The sequence below is a fragment of the Furipterus horrens genome, unplaced genomic scaffold (assembly GCF_987537825.1).
Source record: "Furipterus horrens unplaced genomic scaffold, mFurHor1.1.pri manual_scaffold_3, whole genome shotgun sequence".
In the NCBI taxonomy this organism is placed as follows: domain Eukaryota; kingdom Metazoa; phylum Chordata; class Mammalia; order Chiroptera; family Furipteridae; genus Furipterus; species Furipterus horrens.
In genome coordinates, this window is record NW_028327173.1 from 162,692,967 (window position 1) to 162,711,710 (window position 18,744).

General features: G+C 42.0%; 1 protein-coding gene across 1 annotated transcript in view; it reads right to left on the reverse strand.

Moving 5' to 3' along the window:
• Window positions 1-18,744, reverse strand: part of MYO1E (myosin IE) — a 198,757-nt gene that overhangs the window by 117,850 nt on the left and 62,163 nt on the right. Inside the window, exon 2 of the mRNA XM_090270681.1 lies at window positions 2,966-3,109. Within this exon, the coding sequence (XP_090126807.1) occupies window positions 2,966-3,109 (144 nt within the window). The remainder of the gene's footprint in view (window positions 1-2,965; window positions 3,110-18,744) is intronic.

An 18,744-nucleotide genomic window follows, 5' to 3' on the forward strand; every position in this document is an offset into this window, starting at 1 on the left:
GAGGTGACATGAGCAATTTTATAATTTAATGTGAAATTAAATCTCTCCTTGCTTTACTTATTAAGCTTAGGAGAAAAGGGGAAAAAAAAACCCTCTTATTTAAAATAATGCACGGAACCGATTTTTTTAAAAGGGGAGCTTTTTATAACTTCTCAGAGGAAAAGATTGGTAGCTCCGCCTTTGGTATTATTTCATAAACATCCAATGGACCCATCAAGCTTCCTCAGAGCTGAAAGCTGCTCTGTGCTATTGATGGAAAGCACATTGATGCTGATGCTGAGTTTCTCATTTATTGAGTGGGCAGAGATTTCTAAAACACGAAGTCATTAGTGGTCAACTAACTCATTTCCTTGGTAGAATACACGATTAGTCAGTCATTGATTCAAAGGCATCAATTCAGAGGCTCATAATCAGCCCCCTCTTTGTGAGTCATTTAAAAATTCTGCCATCTGAATATAAAAAGCAAGATTTGATAGTCAACAAATTTCAATGAATACGTAATACAATGCACCATGCCAAGAATTATACCGGAAACTAAAATACACGAGAGAATCTCATTTTTGTTCAAATTAACAAGAAAGCACATATATACATATATATGCATGTCTGTATGAGGATAAACAGAAAAATGCACAGCAAGGGGATGTATAGGAACTAACCCTCCTCATACATGCGGGACTCTAGGCGGTTTGTATACCCCTTTGTGCTCGACTCCCCTTTAGACATCATGTTAAATGAAAATGTGTTGCTTTAAAGGGCTTTTTAAACTTTGTCTTTTAAAAGAAGACATATAAGAAAGACACAGTCCTTGTCCTCATGGAATCTCTAGTGTTTTGGGGCAGTGATCTTTGTGGGAAGAAATGAGTATGTCTGGGTTGGCTGCTGCTAACCACTGACATCGCATTTATTTTCTCTTACCCAGGTTATCAAAACCCACGTTTCTACGTAAATAATATAATAAGCTAAGCCTGCATTCTAAGAACATTCCAATAAATAATTTGTTCAACTACATTCAGGGGAAGTTAGCCTTTTATGGACTTGTCAATAAAAGTTTCCAGGATAAAATGCATTTGAATTTCCGATAGGCATTGTTACAATTGAATTTTTGAAGTATAACTCAGAAATATAGAAACAGGGGAGGAATTTACACACTTGCCTTAGTGTATGATAATAATAACTAAAGCTTATTGTGTACTTAACTGCATTCAGTATTTCATTTAACCTTACAACAGCCTCGGGCAAGAGATTTTATTGTCACTCACAATTTACAGGTGAGGAAATCAAGGCACACAGATCACAAAACTTCCTAAGGTCACCAGGCCCATACAGAGCAAGGTTCGAAATCAGGCAGCCCAGGTCCACTTCCCGCACCCAACTTTTTCTTGTATCACCTGCCAGTTTCCATACGCCCATAACAGTGATTTAAATGTTTTAATGATGATCAGCCCAGATAAAGTGAGCATATTTCAATTTTTTCCACCAAATAAAATTAAACCTTACAGCTGAATACAACTGCTTTCACAATTAAGCTAAAGGAAGTTGTGCCACAGGTATCTAGGAGTTAGCGAAGATTTTTCTGTAAAGGGCCAGAAAGGTGATTATTTTAGGCTTCGTGGGTCATATGGTCTGCTGCAACCACTCAGCTCTGCCGGGCACGAGAGCAGCCACAGACGAGAAAACAACTGAGCACGGCTGTGTTCCAATAAAACCCTTGTTATGAAATGGGCAGTGAGCAGGATTTTGCCTACAGGCAGTAGGTTGACATCCCTGATCAATATAGCCAACAAATCTAAATATCACTGCTAACACTTAAAAGCAGGGGTTAAGAGTTTAACTACCCAGATATTTGGTCAAAATCTCCTATGGTAAATAAGAAACACCGCAGTGTCGGTCAGAACGGTCCAAGTGCCTCGGCATAATGTATTGTTCAATAAATACCTGGTGGGCTGAACGCTCCTAACGATGAGACAGGCAGTCCCTGAAAAAGCATTGTTACAGAGGTATGGGTCCTTTTAACTAATCGTCAAATGAGCAGTGGAAATAATAAACAGAATTAATTGTAACCGATGTGAAAACGATTCTCCCCATGCTTGGGGGTTAAAAGCTGAAATGTGCTTTACAAGGTTTGTAAAGTCTCCACCTGTAATGGTCCTCCATAACACCATACCTTCAGAAGTCACCAACAGCATCAAAGTTAAACTTGCTGATACTACTACACCGGTTTTACACAAATCTTCATATGTCTATATAACCAATTCTGCAACAATTCCACTAAAAAATCTTTACCAAGTTCCACCAAACAAAAGTCCTGAATCCTGTAGGAACTTTTAAGTATCACAGTTCTCTTTTTATAATGAAGTCAACACACATTTGAACCAAATTTCCATTCTGAATTTTAAAAGCCCTATAAAAAGTGGCATCTGGCAAGCTAAAATTGAAATAAAAAGGACAACTCAAGAATGTCAGGCATTTTCAGTAGGTGATCTTCACTTCTCATGTTCCCTTCAGTAAACCTAAGAATGCAGAAAAACTGACAAAATTACACATTGTTTGCATGAGGCAGTCTTTTTTTAAACCTTTTAAGTCTGATCTTAATTGCTTTGCAAGTAGGCAATGCTATCAACAGAACTCTGCAGATCAGGACTTTCTGTAGGACCAGTAGAGGTTGTAGACACCACGTGCGTGGCTAGAGGACGTCAAAGGTACAGTGCCACAGATTAAAATAGATGGATGCTGGCTGCATCTTGATTATGTGAAATGTCAGGGAAATGATTTAGCATCATCATTGCCCTTCCCACAGCCTGAACCAAAGGATAAAAAAGGACACAACCACATTCCAAAAGGGTGAAAATGACGTGAGCTCAGAGCATTCAGATGGATCTTCCTACACCAGGAATAAAGCCGCATTTTACTGTGGACACTGTCATCTCACTTAGAAAAGTCTGAAGAAACGAATGAAGGATACAAAAATGTAGTCATCCATGTATCTCTTCTTTAGATTCTCCACGATGGCATTCTCTGTGATCTTGGAGAGAAGGACCATGTCATCCACGCCGCTGTGCTTGACATTGTGGCTCTGCCAGTGGTACCGGTAGGCACCTTTGCTTCCCTGCAAATGAAAAGTGCACAATGATTAGGATAGTTAAAAAAAAAAAAAGTCGCTAATTTCCCAAATATTCCTCATATCAAATGCAGCAGAGCAGAGTGAACAAAGATTTTGCTATTGATAGATCTAAATTCAAGTTTCAGCTTTGCCACCTATAGACTAAGTGAAGTGGGGAAAAGTTATCTTTGCTCACTGTGCCGCTTCAGCTTCTCTTTTCTCATTTGAAAATGGGAGAAATAAGCCCCACTTTATAAGTTGCTGTGAGGATTAAATAAAATGACATCCATAAAGCACTGAACAGGGTCTGGAGTATAGCACAATAAGTGATCGACACTATCCAATAATTCCTTCAACCTTATTATTTTATAATATTTATCAATGAAAATGAGCAGTGAAATAGAAACTTTCTAGACTTGTTTTGCAAATTATATGACAGAACTCAGAAGTGGAAAGAATATGTATCACACAATGACTAGGTCACATTACCATCATTTTTCCTTGGTAAACTTATCACTTGTCAAGGTAACAATGGCCTTCCACATTCAAAAGATAAGCTACATTTTGACAACAGATCACTGCTATATTAATGAGGAAAGGGACATGAGCCTAAACATGATTACAGAACATGCTATGGGCAGGAGTACCTCATCTGGCCCCATGGCCTCCTTGAACAGATGAAGCTGTGGCCCTCGTCTGCTTATCGAAGTTACACCTTAAGACCAGGAGTGGCTTCTGAACACCTTGTGGCCTGCAAGGGTTCCCTTAACTTGGCATTTCCCCCATAGCTTTAGCCACATGCCAAGTCCTGGGGCCGGGGGAGGGTGGGAGCAGCATGTTGGCTGCACTTGGCGAGCTCACCGTCCACTGAAGGACACCTGGATATCGACAGATGTGATTCATGCATCAGCAACAGTCAAATGCAAACACATGTAAAATGGGTGTTCCGGCAGCAGGGAGACTCCCTTACCCTGGGAGATAGAAATAACTTCCTGGAGACAGTGTCATTTGATGTGGGTCTAAAACACTTTTACTTTCCCAGAAGAGGAGAGGAGGAAGAATATTCTTTATAATGTACACTCACTGGGGCAAAAAAAAAAAAAGCAAATACGTAGGAAATAATGGCAAATGGCTAGGCTAGATATTGGAGGATTCTCCCTTCCCTTCAAACCCTTCATGCACCCTATTGGACATGGCACACAGTCAAGACTCAGCTTTGGCCCCCGTCTCGGGAGTTCACTTTTTGAGGGAGTCTGGACCAACGAGAGAAAAACTGTGAATAAGGGTATCTAGAAAGACCGCCTGACCACATGTCAAACGTAGAATGACCAAAGGTAATAATAGGAGGCTCTTTGAGATAAGGGGGAGTTAATTGGAAGAAAACAAGATGGACGCCATTTCAAATTTCACCTTTAAAAATTGTTTTCTCTTCCTTTGATAAAAGCAAATTCTAAGAGGCTCTGAGAAAAGCAATTTTTAAAAAACAGCCAGGAAGGGGCCACCCTAGGAAAAGCATACCAGTGCCATGGCTCAGGCTCTGGCAGGGAATTCTGGAAGGCTTGCCACCCATGCTGCCTTGCAAAGGGAAGTTGTTTAGACGATATATTTGGTTTCCTCAGAATAACATGTAGCATCAGTTCTACAAAATTATCTCAGACCTCCCCACTCCTTCCTCTTGTGGCAAAGCAGAAGGAGAAAAAGCACTGGCCACAGCATGACTCACTGGATCTCCATCGAATATCCACGGTTTCCTTCCAACCAGATAAAGATTTCTGGTCACACCTCCCTCCTTTCCCCCTTGTTTGTTCTTTCTGGGCGCCCACAAAAACTACTCTGCGTAGAAAACTAAGGTCCCAGAGTAACTAACCAGTAGGTGTGTTTGTATATTTGTGATTACCCCAATAAATACCCACCTACTTAAAAAAGGCAAAAATGTTACTTTCTCTTTGGATAACGTAACCACAGTTGATCAAAACAGAAGGACTATTAGTAAGCTGTTAGCTTCTGCAAAGGACAAGAAGTGGAGGGGGGATCCGTATGCACATGCATGTGGTTGTGCTGACCCACTAAACCACCTTCTCAGGGTGACCCACGTCGGTCTGTCCTCTGTGTCACTGTGGAGCGATACTTTCTGTCTGTCCTGCTTCAGAGGCGGTGACTTCCTCCTTCTAATGACAGTTATCCCCAGGAAAACAGGGCTCCTTGTGGAGTTCATTGAGTCTCATGGACCCAAATATCCCTTGACACTGCAGAGTCCCACCCCTGGGTCTCCAGACCTCCATCTACAGGATGATAAGGAACCAACAGGGTGATTGGACAGTCACTGTAAGCAAGGCAACGAGCCATTTGATGTGGTGGTGGCTCCCTTTACTCTTCCAAACCACCACCTGAGAAGCGGGGTTAACATTCCCACGCTGCCACAGAAGGAAACAGACTTCCCAACCAGTCAAGCAGCAAAGGCAAGGTATGAACCAAAGTCTTAAGGATTATGAACTCATCCCAACAGTATGGTTTCCTCACACTTTCTCCCGTGTGACTTACTGGATGTCTCTACCTGCTAAGTATAATAAGATGGCAACAGAATGATAGACTGGTTCCAAAAATTCATTAAAAATTCATGTATTCTTTGTCAACAACCCACCTTCTCTTGGCATCAAAGATGAAAACACTGGAGTTATTTTCTATTCGGTGCATGTCCTATGTCCAATTGGTCACAGATCTCAATCTCTCTCTCTCTGTCTCTCTCATACGCCCACCCTTCACCTCTCTCTCCCTCCTTCTCTCTGGCAACTAGGAAACTCATTTAACCTTCACAGCCACTCCCCATACCATGTATTATTGTCTCTATTTTACTGTCCAAGTTGTTCCAATTGCAACCCCTGTGTCCTTACTGACCTTTCTATGCCTTTCTCCTCACTCTACCCCCCACAAAGGAATGCCCACAGTTCAAATGAGGTAAAGGGAGGGAGGGTGGGAGCACACAGAGCCTTTTGGGGACAGACAGCCTGCTCAGATTGTCAAGGACAAAGTCAGAACCCACCCGTAGGTAAATGAAAGCCAGGATAGAAAGGTCTACTAGAGGGTGACAACTTCATCAGGAAGCTGTAAACCAAACATGGAAACGTAGCTCTCATCCCAGTTCAGGGAAGCTTAAAAGTTCCCCAGAGTGCAACAGAACAACTCCTTTCTGTTTTGCTATCGGAGAAAATAAAATTTGATCATAGAACTACTTTTCCAGAGGTCTTCCTTTGAACACAGCCGCTGAGTCTGGAAGCTCGTGGAGAATAGGGTGGGAAACAGTTACTGTTACAGCCCTAAGCAATGTCCTCAGCAGCAGAGGCTGAAAGTTGCCTTCGGACCACAAACTGTTGTCCTAGAAATGCGAGGATGTGAATTATGTTTCTGGAACAAATAACCCTGACCCCTTCACTTCTTCCTCACACTCTTGGCGGGGAGGGTAGGGGCAGAACTGGCTGCTAGGCCTGCTGGGAAGAGGAAGGCTAGTGACTGTGAAAAGCGTCACTTTCCCCAGGTGACGCTTTTCACCAGGTTGTCACAGCAAGTGCCAGCTTCCTTCCCCTCTGTGGGCTTCTTTTCGGTTGGGAAACTCCTTTTTGTTTCCCCACTAACAATGGTAACTTTTTAAACAAGGTATTTCATTTCCCAGGAGTCCTGGATAAGTGAGGCATCGCTGCACAAAGGAAGGAATGTAGCTGATGTGCCAGCTGAGAAATCATAATGAAAGTAATAAATAATAATTATAATAATGATGATGAAAATTTACTCGGCCCCCTGACAATTATGGCAAATTACAAGGAAGATATTTCCCATTGGATGAGGCTTCAGTGCTGATTATCTCGGGTCTATGTTTAGTTTCTAATGACGATTCAGTTTATTAAAAAGCAATGGATTCACACACACACACGCTCTAGAAAGTGGGATACACCCATATTCACATAATGGCCTGGTTTGTTCCTCCCATTTAGGAGGTGGCCCTAAGACACAGAAGTCCCTCACACGGAGGAAGAACCGGGTCTCTGATTCTCTGACTAACTTGAAAGGTGGAGTGTCACTCACCGGTGTGTGTTTACCAGGGTGGGAACTAGGGAGAGCAAAGGTGAGTCGACACAGAAGCAAGGCCTGTTTCCTCCTGAAAGCTGACCTTCACTGTAGAAAGCCCGGGTGTCTCCTGCCTGCCACAGCCTTACTCTGCAGACACTCTCTCTAGTGTCTCAGTGAGCATTTTCCCTCTTTGGTTTGTCCAGGAGAGAAGAGGAGACCACATACTGGCTAACTACAGTCTTCAAATGCCCAGAAAAGAGAGGCCATTAAACGTGCTGTGTAAATACAACAGGCCCAGTGTTCGGCAGGGCCTGGGGACCGGTGATCACCCATATTCTCACCCTCTTCTAGGAAGAGTACAGTATTTTTAGACAGCAATGTGGAAACAGGCACCGAAATTTTAGTCCCACAGACCAATATGTATACCATTAACTAAAAGAAAATGAAATCCACACCCTCTTTGAACCAGCAATTGCATTTTTAGGAATTTACATCGAGAGATACCAAGATATATATATGCACAAGGTCGTTCACTGTGGCACAGTGTGTAACGGGGAAGAGTGGACACAGGGGTCGGGGGCTGATTAGAATATGGCACATGATCCCCACAAAGGAATCTGCTTGTGCTAACACGGAGAGATCTTCAAGACACACAGTTTCATGAAGAGAGCAATCAGTATGATGGTATTTGTCTACATTTTTTAGAAGATGTGTTATAATTGTTTTCTTGAAAGACACACAAAGTTCCATTGGGGAGAAAGGGGTTTTGAGAGAAGAGTGACTTCTATTTTCCGTTTTAAACTTGCCTGCGCAGTTTACATTTAAAAAAGAATGCATGTCTTAGTAAAATTTAAAAATAAACAGAAACATTGAAAACAATGTCAGTACTATCAAGAATTTTCTGGGGGGCGGCAGTTGGGGGGGGTTACTGGGTGGTGACTGAGCTATCCCGAAGCCAGGGCTGTCATTCTAAGCCCGGGTTCTGTGCAGGTTCAAGGTTTTAAAGGTGAATAGGGAAATGTTGTCTGGATGAGAAACTATCATGTCTGGAATGATTAACTGGTCCATGAGCACAACAGGACAGCAGATCTGATTTCCAGAAAACCTGGGGCTAGAATGGCCCTATGTTAAGAGTATCACCCTGAGAAGCAGATAAACCATATTCTTAGTGTGAAAAGTGGACCATGGGTAACACTCTGGCCTGCCCTCGAACTGAGCTTGTTTGTTTATTTATTCATTTTTCGTCCCAGTGAATCATAACAGGAAAGGTGCAGAACTACCTATTAGACTTTAATGTTTTAATTGACAGCCTGGGGATTCTACCTTTTGCAGTTCTGCTATTTAACTGGAATGAAACACTTTCATTGCAAATGATGGGAGTGGTGGCGGGGGTCAACTATAAACATTTATTTGTCTCCAATGTGCCAGGCACAGCAAGCCAGCATTGGGCTTGGAGTGTATTTCAACATTATGGAATTTAGATCCCCCTCCCCTCACTGCTGTGGTGTTGTGAAGATGTATGTTTGAATCAAGTGTGTCTGCTGTGTGTGTGTGCTGAAATACAGTGAACAGAGTACAAAGAAGGAGTGTTTCTGAAGAGTGGGGGCTGTTAGTAGCCAACCAGCACCCCCATTCCCCTCACCCTTGGGGTGATTAGAACTAACACTTACTAAACCCATACATATGTGCCGATGCTTTACATGATCTCATTTAATTCACACACCACCTGCAAGACATGAATACTACAATCCCGCTATTTCTATTTTACAAATGGGTAAAGTTAACGTCTGGGATTACAATGTGCAAAGTTGCCTCTCCTTGGAGGAGTTGGGGATGGGAAAGTACTTTGTAATAAGATGGGCACATAAAGTGGGGGTGAGATGGGGTGGGGGGAGGCTCAATGAATGTAGAAGATGTGCTCATCAGTAATCCAAACAAAAGTTCAATAATTGCATGACATTTCCACATGCATGACTCAGTTAATCCCTGGAACAAAGGGCCAGAGCTGAGACTTATCATGGCGATTTCTGACTTTCTTTTCTTTGCTCTTTTATACCCCATCTTACCTCCGATGTCATCGTCAAGGCCATGTATAGATGCTGGCTCAAGGACCACAAGGTCCAGAAGTCAGTCTCTTAGCTGCAATTGGCTAGATTTCAACCTTCTTGGAAACGACTAAAGCAACATAATGTATTGTCCAAACTGGGACACTTTGTATGCAGAAGTGTTGTTAACAATAAACCCGGAACAAGAGGCATAAATCAGGACTATCTCAGGTACATGTCTGTATCTGTGAGCAACTTGATCTCAGAAAAGTCATGGGCAACTCTTACAGACCAACTCTCCTAGCTGTGAACTTCCTGGGCTTCTTAACCACAGGGTCTTCCACAAATCACTCTGCTCGTCTGGGCCTCTCAGCAACCTGCTCAGGAAGAGGTTCCTAATGTTATACTGTCCCCAGAAACCACTGTAAAGATCAAATAAGATAGACAATCACACCAACCCCCCAATCCTTCCAGGGTACAGCTGGTTTTATATGACGAGACCGGGTGAGAGTATGGACGGTACATACCAGACTGACAACATTGATTTGACTAATTGAGTGAGGAAGAGAATAAAGATTTGTAAAATAAATAAATAAATAAGAAAGAGATGGTAAGGTGCCCAAATTTTGTTTTAATTGCATACAAGGTCTGTCCAGAAAGTATCCATCCATGCACTATGAAAAATGGAGACATTTATTGGAGAAGATACAAGATATAAGAAACATTGTACATAGGACAATGACACCCCAGTCCCCTTCAAAGTAGGCCCTTTGGGACCTCACATAGTTCTCCCAATTGCCATCAGCTGTCTTGTGGTATTTCTTTGAATCTCATCAACAGTCTGAAATCTCTTTCCTTTCAAAGGTGATTTTAGTTTGCAAAAAGTCAGAAGTTGCTGGGCACCAAATCTAGGCTGCCAAGGAGTTGAGTCACCTGGGTGATTCGATGTTTTGCCAGAAAACTCTGCACAAGATGTGACGCGTGAGCAGGAGCATTGTCATGATGAGCTGCCAATCACCAGCTGCCCATAGCTGTGGCCATTTTCATCATATTGCATCTCTCAACCGATGAAAAACATTGAGGTGATACTCCTCATTAATTGCTTGGCCTGTTGGGGTGTACTCAAGATGGACAACACCTTCCCAACCAAAAAACACAATTAACCTGGTCTTGATCTTGCTGCAACTTTGCCACGCCTTCTTCACGTGTGGAGAACCAGGTGACTTCCATTGGGACAACTGGGCCTTCATTTCCAGATCATAGCTGTAGACTCAACATTCATCTGTGGTTATGACCTTGAGGAAATCTGGTTCATTGGTAGTAGTCTGAATCAAGTTAGCAACTACAGCAACGATGTTCCTTGTGCTCACATAGCAGAAGCTGTGGGATGAATTTTGTGACAACATGTTTCATGCCAAGAACCTGTATCAAAATCTCGGACACAGCAGTTTTGGAATCCCCATATCACCTTCTAGTTCTCGCAGTCAGTCATCAATCTTTGTTGTTTGCAGCCTATACATCTTCAACATTCTCAGGTGTCCTGCTTGTTGCAGGCCTTCCAGAACATGGATTACTTTCAACAGATTTTCAACCACCTTTGAAGCATTTGTGTCACACTTTTATTTGTACTGCTCCCATTGCATCATCCCCCAAAACCTTCTGAATCATCCAAATAGTTTCCATGGAGGTATGTTCAAGCTTAATGCAAAATCTGATGCAGATTTGTTGCTCAACTTGCTCACTTTGTATTCGATGGCCACACAGTACACCTGCTCACTCAATGGTGTCTACTGCCCGCTCTGACTAGGTACAGTGAAGTCGTCATTGTTCACACATGAGCATTCCAGTCCACTCTCCTTGGCGCCAGATTACATCAATGTCATGCAAATCATTCTCGTTATAATAATGGCTGGACTTTTTCTGGACAGGCCTTTGTATATAATGCTATTTACAGTAGTCCCTCTCTATATCGCGGTTCACTTATCATGGCCTCACTGTATCGCGGGATTTTTCAAAATATTATATTTAATTATTTATCGTGGATTTTTCGCTATATTGTGGGATTTTGTGGCACTGTACACATATGGTGTTAAAGTTACGTAGGTTTAAGAGTGTAGAATATGTTTAAGAACAGAAGTAGTGTTTATAAAAGTGTGGAAAAGGTTAATAAGGGAGTGAGAAAAGTTAATAAGGAACTGGGAATGGTTTATAAGTGTGTGGGAAGGGTTTATGAAGCCTTAAAATATATATAAATACTAAAATAAATGTAAGGTTCCTACTTTGTGGATTTTCACGTATCGTGGGGGGTGGTGTCTAGAACATAATACCCATGATAAGTGAGGGAATACTGTATATTTTTAAAAATCTCTATGGGAATAGGTTTGTTTATCTCTAAGTGTACTTTCTACATGGTTTTATTTTTCTACTGAGCACGTTTATAAAATGTGCACACACATACATAGCTGTTTTCATGGAAAAAAATAGATCAAATAAGATAAGGGATATGAAAGTACTTAGTAAGGTGAAATTTTTGCCCTATTATTTGTTATTCCAAGTCAGCTCAAGCCTGCAATTCTTGTTGCTTAGCCTAGCTTGCAGCTTGAGTCAACTCTTCTTTAAATTTAAACAATGGGACCCAAGCAGGAAAAAAGTCTTTCTTTTACTTTCTCTGCCCGAAATGTTGCTCCCAAAAGGAACATTTTCTATGTCAATGAAAAGATGCAATTTAATATGTTACAAATGAAAAGTTAGCACATTCCATCAATAGTAAGATGTATTTCTTTCTTTTTCTAACATTCTGAAATTAGACTGTGCCTTTTAATCAAGGCTGTGTCACAGCTTAACTGAAAGTGGTTTTTGTTTTGTTTTTTTTTAGACAGAAAAATAAAATAATGATGTGTCTCTTACAACCAGAAGCATCTTAGGCTTGATGAATTATGGCATGTAACACTCAAGAGGGGGTCAGGCACTGTTCTATGCACTTTACAAATATTAAGTCAATGTTTAATATCATCAAAGATATAAAATAGTATAAAGATTCTGATTATTCTGGAAGCATCATACCATGTATTAATGGCACTTCAGAAACTGTGCAGTGGTTTTTACTGGTGAAGTTGATGATCACCCAGTCCTAAAGGCTTTGCTATGAACATTTTTGGTGCTGGTGCCCCCTTTTCCGTCCCCCTATCCCAAACAGGATGAGGGTGAGAGTCCTGGCTGACAAGCTGCTCTTAACAGCTGCCCATCACCAGGCCACAAGTTTGCAAAGCAAGGTAATTTCCTCTGCGACTTGTAAAGGCACATTCAGACCTGTATCTTTTTTAGCCTAAAAGTTCCTTCAGTGTTAAGACCACCTGAAGCAGGAAGGTGGGCCTCCTCTTACCCCTGATGTGATATATACTATATTCCTGTGTTTCCTAAACCTTAGTCATTTTCAACTACTTTTATAACTTTTATAATTTATCTCTATCAACTACTTTTATAACTTGCCTTATCTATAGGACAAATTCCACCAGTCCTATGCTTCAAATTTTTCTATTATAAACTGTCCTTTTTAATTTAGCTAAATCCTAAAAAATTCATCTCCTAAAATCACTAGCTTGGCATTAGTTCTGTTTCTTTGAGATGTGTTACAATAATAATGAAGACATATTATTTAAAATATATACCGTGAGGCTGTACATCCTGATCCTACCAACCACCTTGGTGCCCTGTCCCACGTATGGGGACCCGCTGCCATTCTCTGTTGGGCCTGTTCCCACTAATTTCGAGTCGTGCCATACGGAATTTAAATGGCTTCTACTGTACTTCCTAAGCATGCTTTTCTCCGCTGTGGAAAATCTCACGTGGCAAGACCAGATTCCCCAGGAGGCAGCAAGTGAGAGCCTAGATTTTGTTTTTACAAGTAGCAACTCTCCACATTCATGTTCTGAGTCCCCTGTGTTTTCCATCAGGAGTCCCAAGATGCCTCCTGTAGTCCTCTCTCTCTTAGCAAACCCTCGCAGCCACGTGTGGGACATTTTAGTGGTCCCCAGGGTGCAGGTTTGTCTCCAGGCTGAGGAGGAAATTTTCTCTTGGGTCCCTGTAATTCATTCTTTCTCTCCAGGGGAGCATTTCCTGCAAGTATTATTATCCACACGTGGAATCCTTTTCACTCTCAGTCTCTAGGAAACCTACAACCATGACTCTCTCCCCTTCGGGAGAATATTCTTCTCCTCACACAACAGCACATACCAGCACCATTCTAACATTTTATACATGATAATTTATTTAATTCTCACAACCTTACCAGGCAGGAGACTGAAGCACAGAGAAGTGAAGTTAACTTGTCCGGCTCCAACAGCTGGGCCTCAGACACAGGCTGCCCAGCTCTCTGATCTTTGGGCTCAACCATTATTGCTCACTGCCTCTTGTAATACGGTAAGTGACCACTGAAAACGGCAATAAATCTAAAGTTAATAGTAACTGCCAGATTGCAGGTTTACTGGGCGCCATGTATTAACTTCTTTCATGTACACAACGCCATGAAGCAGGCACCCTTATCACTGGTATGTAGGGTACCTTGTGCAAAGCCTGGCAGCTACATGGCATTGCCCAGGCAGAGAAAACTCTGTGCCATGACATTGGCTGTGGGAGCACATGTGTTCCCGGCTCTCTCCCCAGCATGCAGAGCAGTGCCTGGCACGTGGTTTGGTGAATGAACTCCAGGTTGCTTGGGCTCATCTCAGAACCGGTGCGGCAGCTACAGTGGGGAAAAAAGAGTCTGCCCCAAGGAAGTAAGAAGTTTCAAAAACTTTCCTATTGCCCCCATCCCAAGAGATCAAAGGGAAAAAATGTTGCCCCTAAAGACAGCTCAGTTTAGGATACCAAGTTCATCTTGATCACAGGGTGAAGGTATTTCACGCTATAGAAAAAAATGAATCAAATAGTAGAAATCCCTTTATACGAAAAATGTTCATTTTACATCTGCCCCTATTTATAGTGTAATCAAACAAATGATGAAGAGTATGTCTGTCTGTCTTTTTGGCTGTGGCTCTGCTTGCTCAATAGCATCGTCAAGCACTTGTCAGTCCCTCGGCGACTTCCCTGTCATCACTCCTGTTTTCTGGTACAATAGTTGGGACATGCAATTCCATTTGTTAATCCAGCAGTTGCTTAGAATCAACAGACTTGGATTCAAGTACAAGTTCTACCTCTGTGACCCTGGGCAAGGTCAGTTTTGTGGAATTTTATTCTTTACAAGTAAAGCAATCTATGAAATATACACCTAATTGTGTTTCAGGTTTTGTACCTCTAATGACGAGATTTTCATCAATAAATAGATTCATAAACCAAGAAAACAAAACCTTATCAGATTATGGGTCCTAATTTTTGCCTTGAAAAATTATAGTCCCTGAAGCAATGAGAGCTGTTCAGTAAATTTTTTTAAGTGAATTAAAAAGTCAAAGTAATGAGGCAGGAAGAGTGGTTACCACAAGTAATAGCTCTTGTTCATATGACTGATTAAAATGGGAATAAAAACAAAGCAGCAACTAAACAATTCCTTGTGACATAAAATGAACTATTAAAAATCCTAATTTAAATGCTGTTCTGAGGAAAAAGAAAAATATGCAAAGACTTATCAGCAGAGTGTGGCAGAACTGATATCAACCTGATTAGAAACAGTCTCCAAGGACTCACTATGATTCACAGCATCTTTCTACATTGATTGTAAAATATGCATTATTTCAGTCATGGAAAATAATAAAGGTATGACAATACAAGATAATCAACTCATTTTATGGTTTTTAAAAATATTATCTAATTTTTCTGAAAAATGAACAATTTAGGCATATCTGCATGAGAAAACTCATTTTTAAAAAAAGCTTTGTAAAGTTGATGGAATTCTCTTCTTACCTATGTATTTTGAAAGCCAGTGTGGAAACACCAAAAGAGCACAGAGTAAGATTTCAGGTGGAGGTGCAACAGGTAGGGTACGGATGCATCATCTCCCACTTGAGGTGCTGTTCAGGATGTGCTCAGTGGGGAGAACGGCCTGGACTGTGATCAGGGCTGTCTCAGGGGCGTGGGCGGTTAGCCATGGGGACACTGAGTCCAGAATAGAAGACGAGCTCTGGAGTGAGGGCCGTCCCCCGAGCACCACGGTCACTGGCAAACTCTCAACACAGTACAGAAGTGAGAAATGCCTTGCACACCTCCTCCTTGCAAGGGCATATGTGGACCCTTTGATTGCTTGATCTGGCTTTGTCTGCGGTACCAGATGCCATCTTCCTGTAGGGGGCAAAATGTAGCTTAGGATGTTGGTCTGGGAGATTTTTAGGGTATAAACAAGACCCGACTGGATCCAGAAAGATCTCGCGCAACAGAGAAGCTGGCTGACAGGGTGACAGAGAGGAAGGGTCGTGAGTATATCTCAGAGGGAGGAGCCATTGGAGCAGCCACTAACCAATACCGAGGAGCAGTGTCACCAAGGGTCCTGCGGGCTCAGGACAGCGTCATGGGTGAAGATAAAACACCTGGTCCATCCTCTCACACCCTGTCATCACCTGGCCATTTCTCCTCACAACCCACACGTTGTACTTCAGGAAAGGAACAAAAACAGGTTTGAAGTGAAAGAATTTAGGAGGGGAAAAAATCATGTTTGTACTTGATAATGCAATTAAAGGCAGGCCTTTGCCTCCGGATGCCCCTGTTATCAGCTAATCTATCAGAAGCCACACCCAGACTGCAGAAGGCCAGGACCTGGGCCCAGGTGTCATCGGCATGGCTGCCTGCGAAGCACAGAGGAACAAGAACACAAGAATCTTACCTTGTTTTTGTGTCCTTGCCTACAGAAATATCAACGGGTTCTTAGCATTCTGCCTGCTGTGACACCCACCCCTAAGTTTAGAAATCAAGTTATGGGGATGAATTTGAAATAAAAACAATTTGGGAGATCAGCAGGGCTTCTATGTGAGTTTATCCAGGACCCTCGTTACTCAGTTATTTCAGGTTTGGAGAGGCCACTTTGGCCAGTTTCAATCCTTACTAAAGCTTCAACTGCAAGTAAATACAGATCTTTAAAAATACAGAAATTGGAAAGGAAGGTAAAAGAGGTTATGCAGAGAGAGAAAGAAGACCCTCTCTCTCAGAGGGGACGGGATTCTAAATGAATAGAGGTTTTAGGTCTCTTATAACTAAAAAGTCTTTTAAGAAAGCAAAATATTTCAAGGACATTTAGTTAAAGTGGCATTGCAAGGATTCCAATCTCTAAGCCTCAGTTTCTTTTTCTGCAAAATGGGAATAATAACAGTAACTACCATCAGTAGATAATGCATGGAAAGGTCATATTATACTGCCTGACCCACCGTGAGTGCTGAGGAAAGTTGTTAATCCTAGTAAGTGAACTGCGAACACTGGCAGCTGGGAATAGTGCCCTCAATGGGTACCTGGTGTTTCGAGAAAGAATAAGAGAACCATCATCTCATCTGGCCAATAAGACAATTACAGCAGAGACAGGATTCAATAAAGAAATACGGAACTTCTCAAGTTTCATGACGCTCAAGTGATGAATATTCACACATATGTAAGACATTTGACCCCAGGATTCTCTGAGAACAGGGATCTACTATAGCAGAGTAGAAGAAAAATTGTTGCTGCAGAAAAGACACAGGGAATTTAAGAGGCTAACTGAAAAGGAAGCCAGTAATGAAGAAATACAGTAAGGACCATCTTGAGTAACAGACTGATACCTTATACAAAAAAAAAAAAAAAGGCAGGGGGAAGTTGTCTAAACAAACTACAAAGGAAGCAAGGTAAGGAAGGGGCAAGGATACTTCTATATTTACATTCTGAGTCCTAAAATTTCATAGCTGGAATTGGCCTTGTCTATTGATGGGTCAGGCCAAAGCTCTTACTTTACATGGGAGGAGTCTGAGGCCCAGAGAGCTGATACGTGTGCATTGTTCCAGCTACTGAACAGAAGAACCAGGATTACAACCTGGGTCCTTCCAGCTCTGGGTCCAGCATCGTGTGGCTCTCTATTGCCAGTCCCTTCTGAGCAAACCTATAGCGAAGGTATTAATTGCCTACAAAACATCTGGAAAGAACAATCAGATAAGTCTAGTCATTTACATATTTTAATTTCTCAAAAATAAACATTATTATTCGTGAACCTTGATCCTCTAGCAATCAGACTGCATGAGGGTACTGATGTCCATCAAAATACTAGGGGAGGGGAATACGAGTCAAGGCATTGGCTTTAAAGTCAGAAACACTAGGTAAAGGAGAAACGCACTCACAAGAAGATAAGGGGAAATACCAGCAGAAACTAGAAAACTGTAATCTGACTAGAGATCTCTAGCTGGAGAATTCCATGGTGCTCCTTCCAATTGTAACTTTTTTCTGCCAGAGCCACTGAACTTGAAAACAAAACACAAGCTGACCATGTCTGATGTGATTATGGGGCATGGGTGAGTCACACCGGCTTAAAGCTCGTGACTCCATGAAAAATCCAAGAAATTTGTGGTGACTGCTGCCCATTGGTTAGTGTATTTTGTAATATCATACAGCATCCCAAAGACAACCCACATCAACGTGAAACGTGCTCCACAGTGTTTAGGGAACAAGGCATGGACATTGCTTTTCTTAAGTACCTACTATGTGCGAAACACTATGTTGCTGCTTTGCTTCATTTGGTCTCAAAAGAACTATAGAGCTAGGGAGGTGCTATAACCCCCACGTAACATAAAAAAATTGGCCAAAAAGTCACGGAGTCCAGACCTGTACTTGGATTTGGTGGGTTTAGAAACCCACAGTAGCTCTTTCATTGAGGCTATGGTGGAAGACAGAAGAAATGGATTCAAATATCCTGTGAAAATATCTCAAGGGAGACGATCTGGTAGTGAGATTTCAAATAGAGCACCTGATGCTGCCTGTAGGTCCCATGTGGCACGTTGGATGAATTGCCTTGGCCACGGAACAGAGATTGGCCACTGTAAACAGAGGGGCATTTGGGTACACTGATACGATATCCTTCAAAGTACTCCTCACAGCCAGTTTCAAAGGCAGAGTCCCACACCCAGGTCTTCAGTAAGTGCACGCTTCTCCTTCAACTTTTTTTGGAATAAAGGACGGTTTCCCTTTGTGGCAAAGATGCCTCTTAGCACAATAAGGACATTCAAATATGTTTAAAATATCTTCACAGAAATTTTCACTTGGACAAAATAGGCAAGAGAGACATCAATTGCCAAAACAGTCCCAAGTAGGGACTCACTGCAGGAACCTATTACACAGCTTTCAAAGTCAAACCACATGCTGCTCTCAGCCCTGCAAAGTCAAGAGCGGTGGGCAGTAAACTCCAGTCTTCCTTGCAGTGAGGGCAGGAATGAGAATAATGATCCCAGAGCAATAATAACAGAAATCACAGTCTGCAAGGAGTTGAGACAAACTTCGACCTGCTCTCTGTTTAGGTAGAAAAGAGTGTGGTGCCCACCCAGTTATGGAGAAAACCTGTGTGCTCTGTTTGGGGCAGGACGGTGAATAGAAAAGAGATGT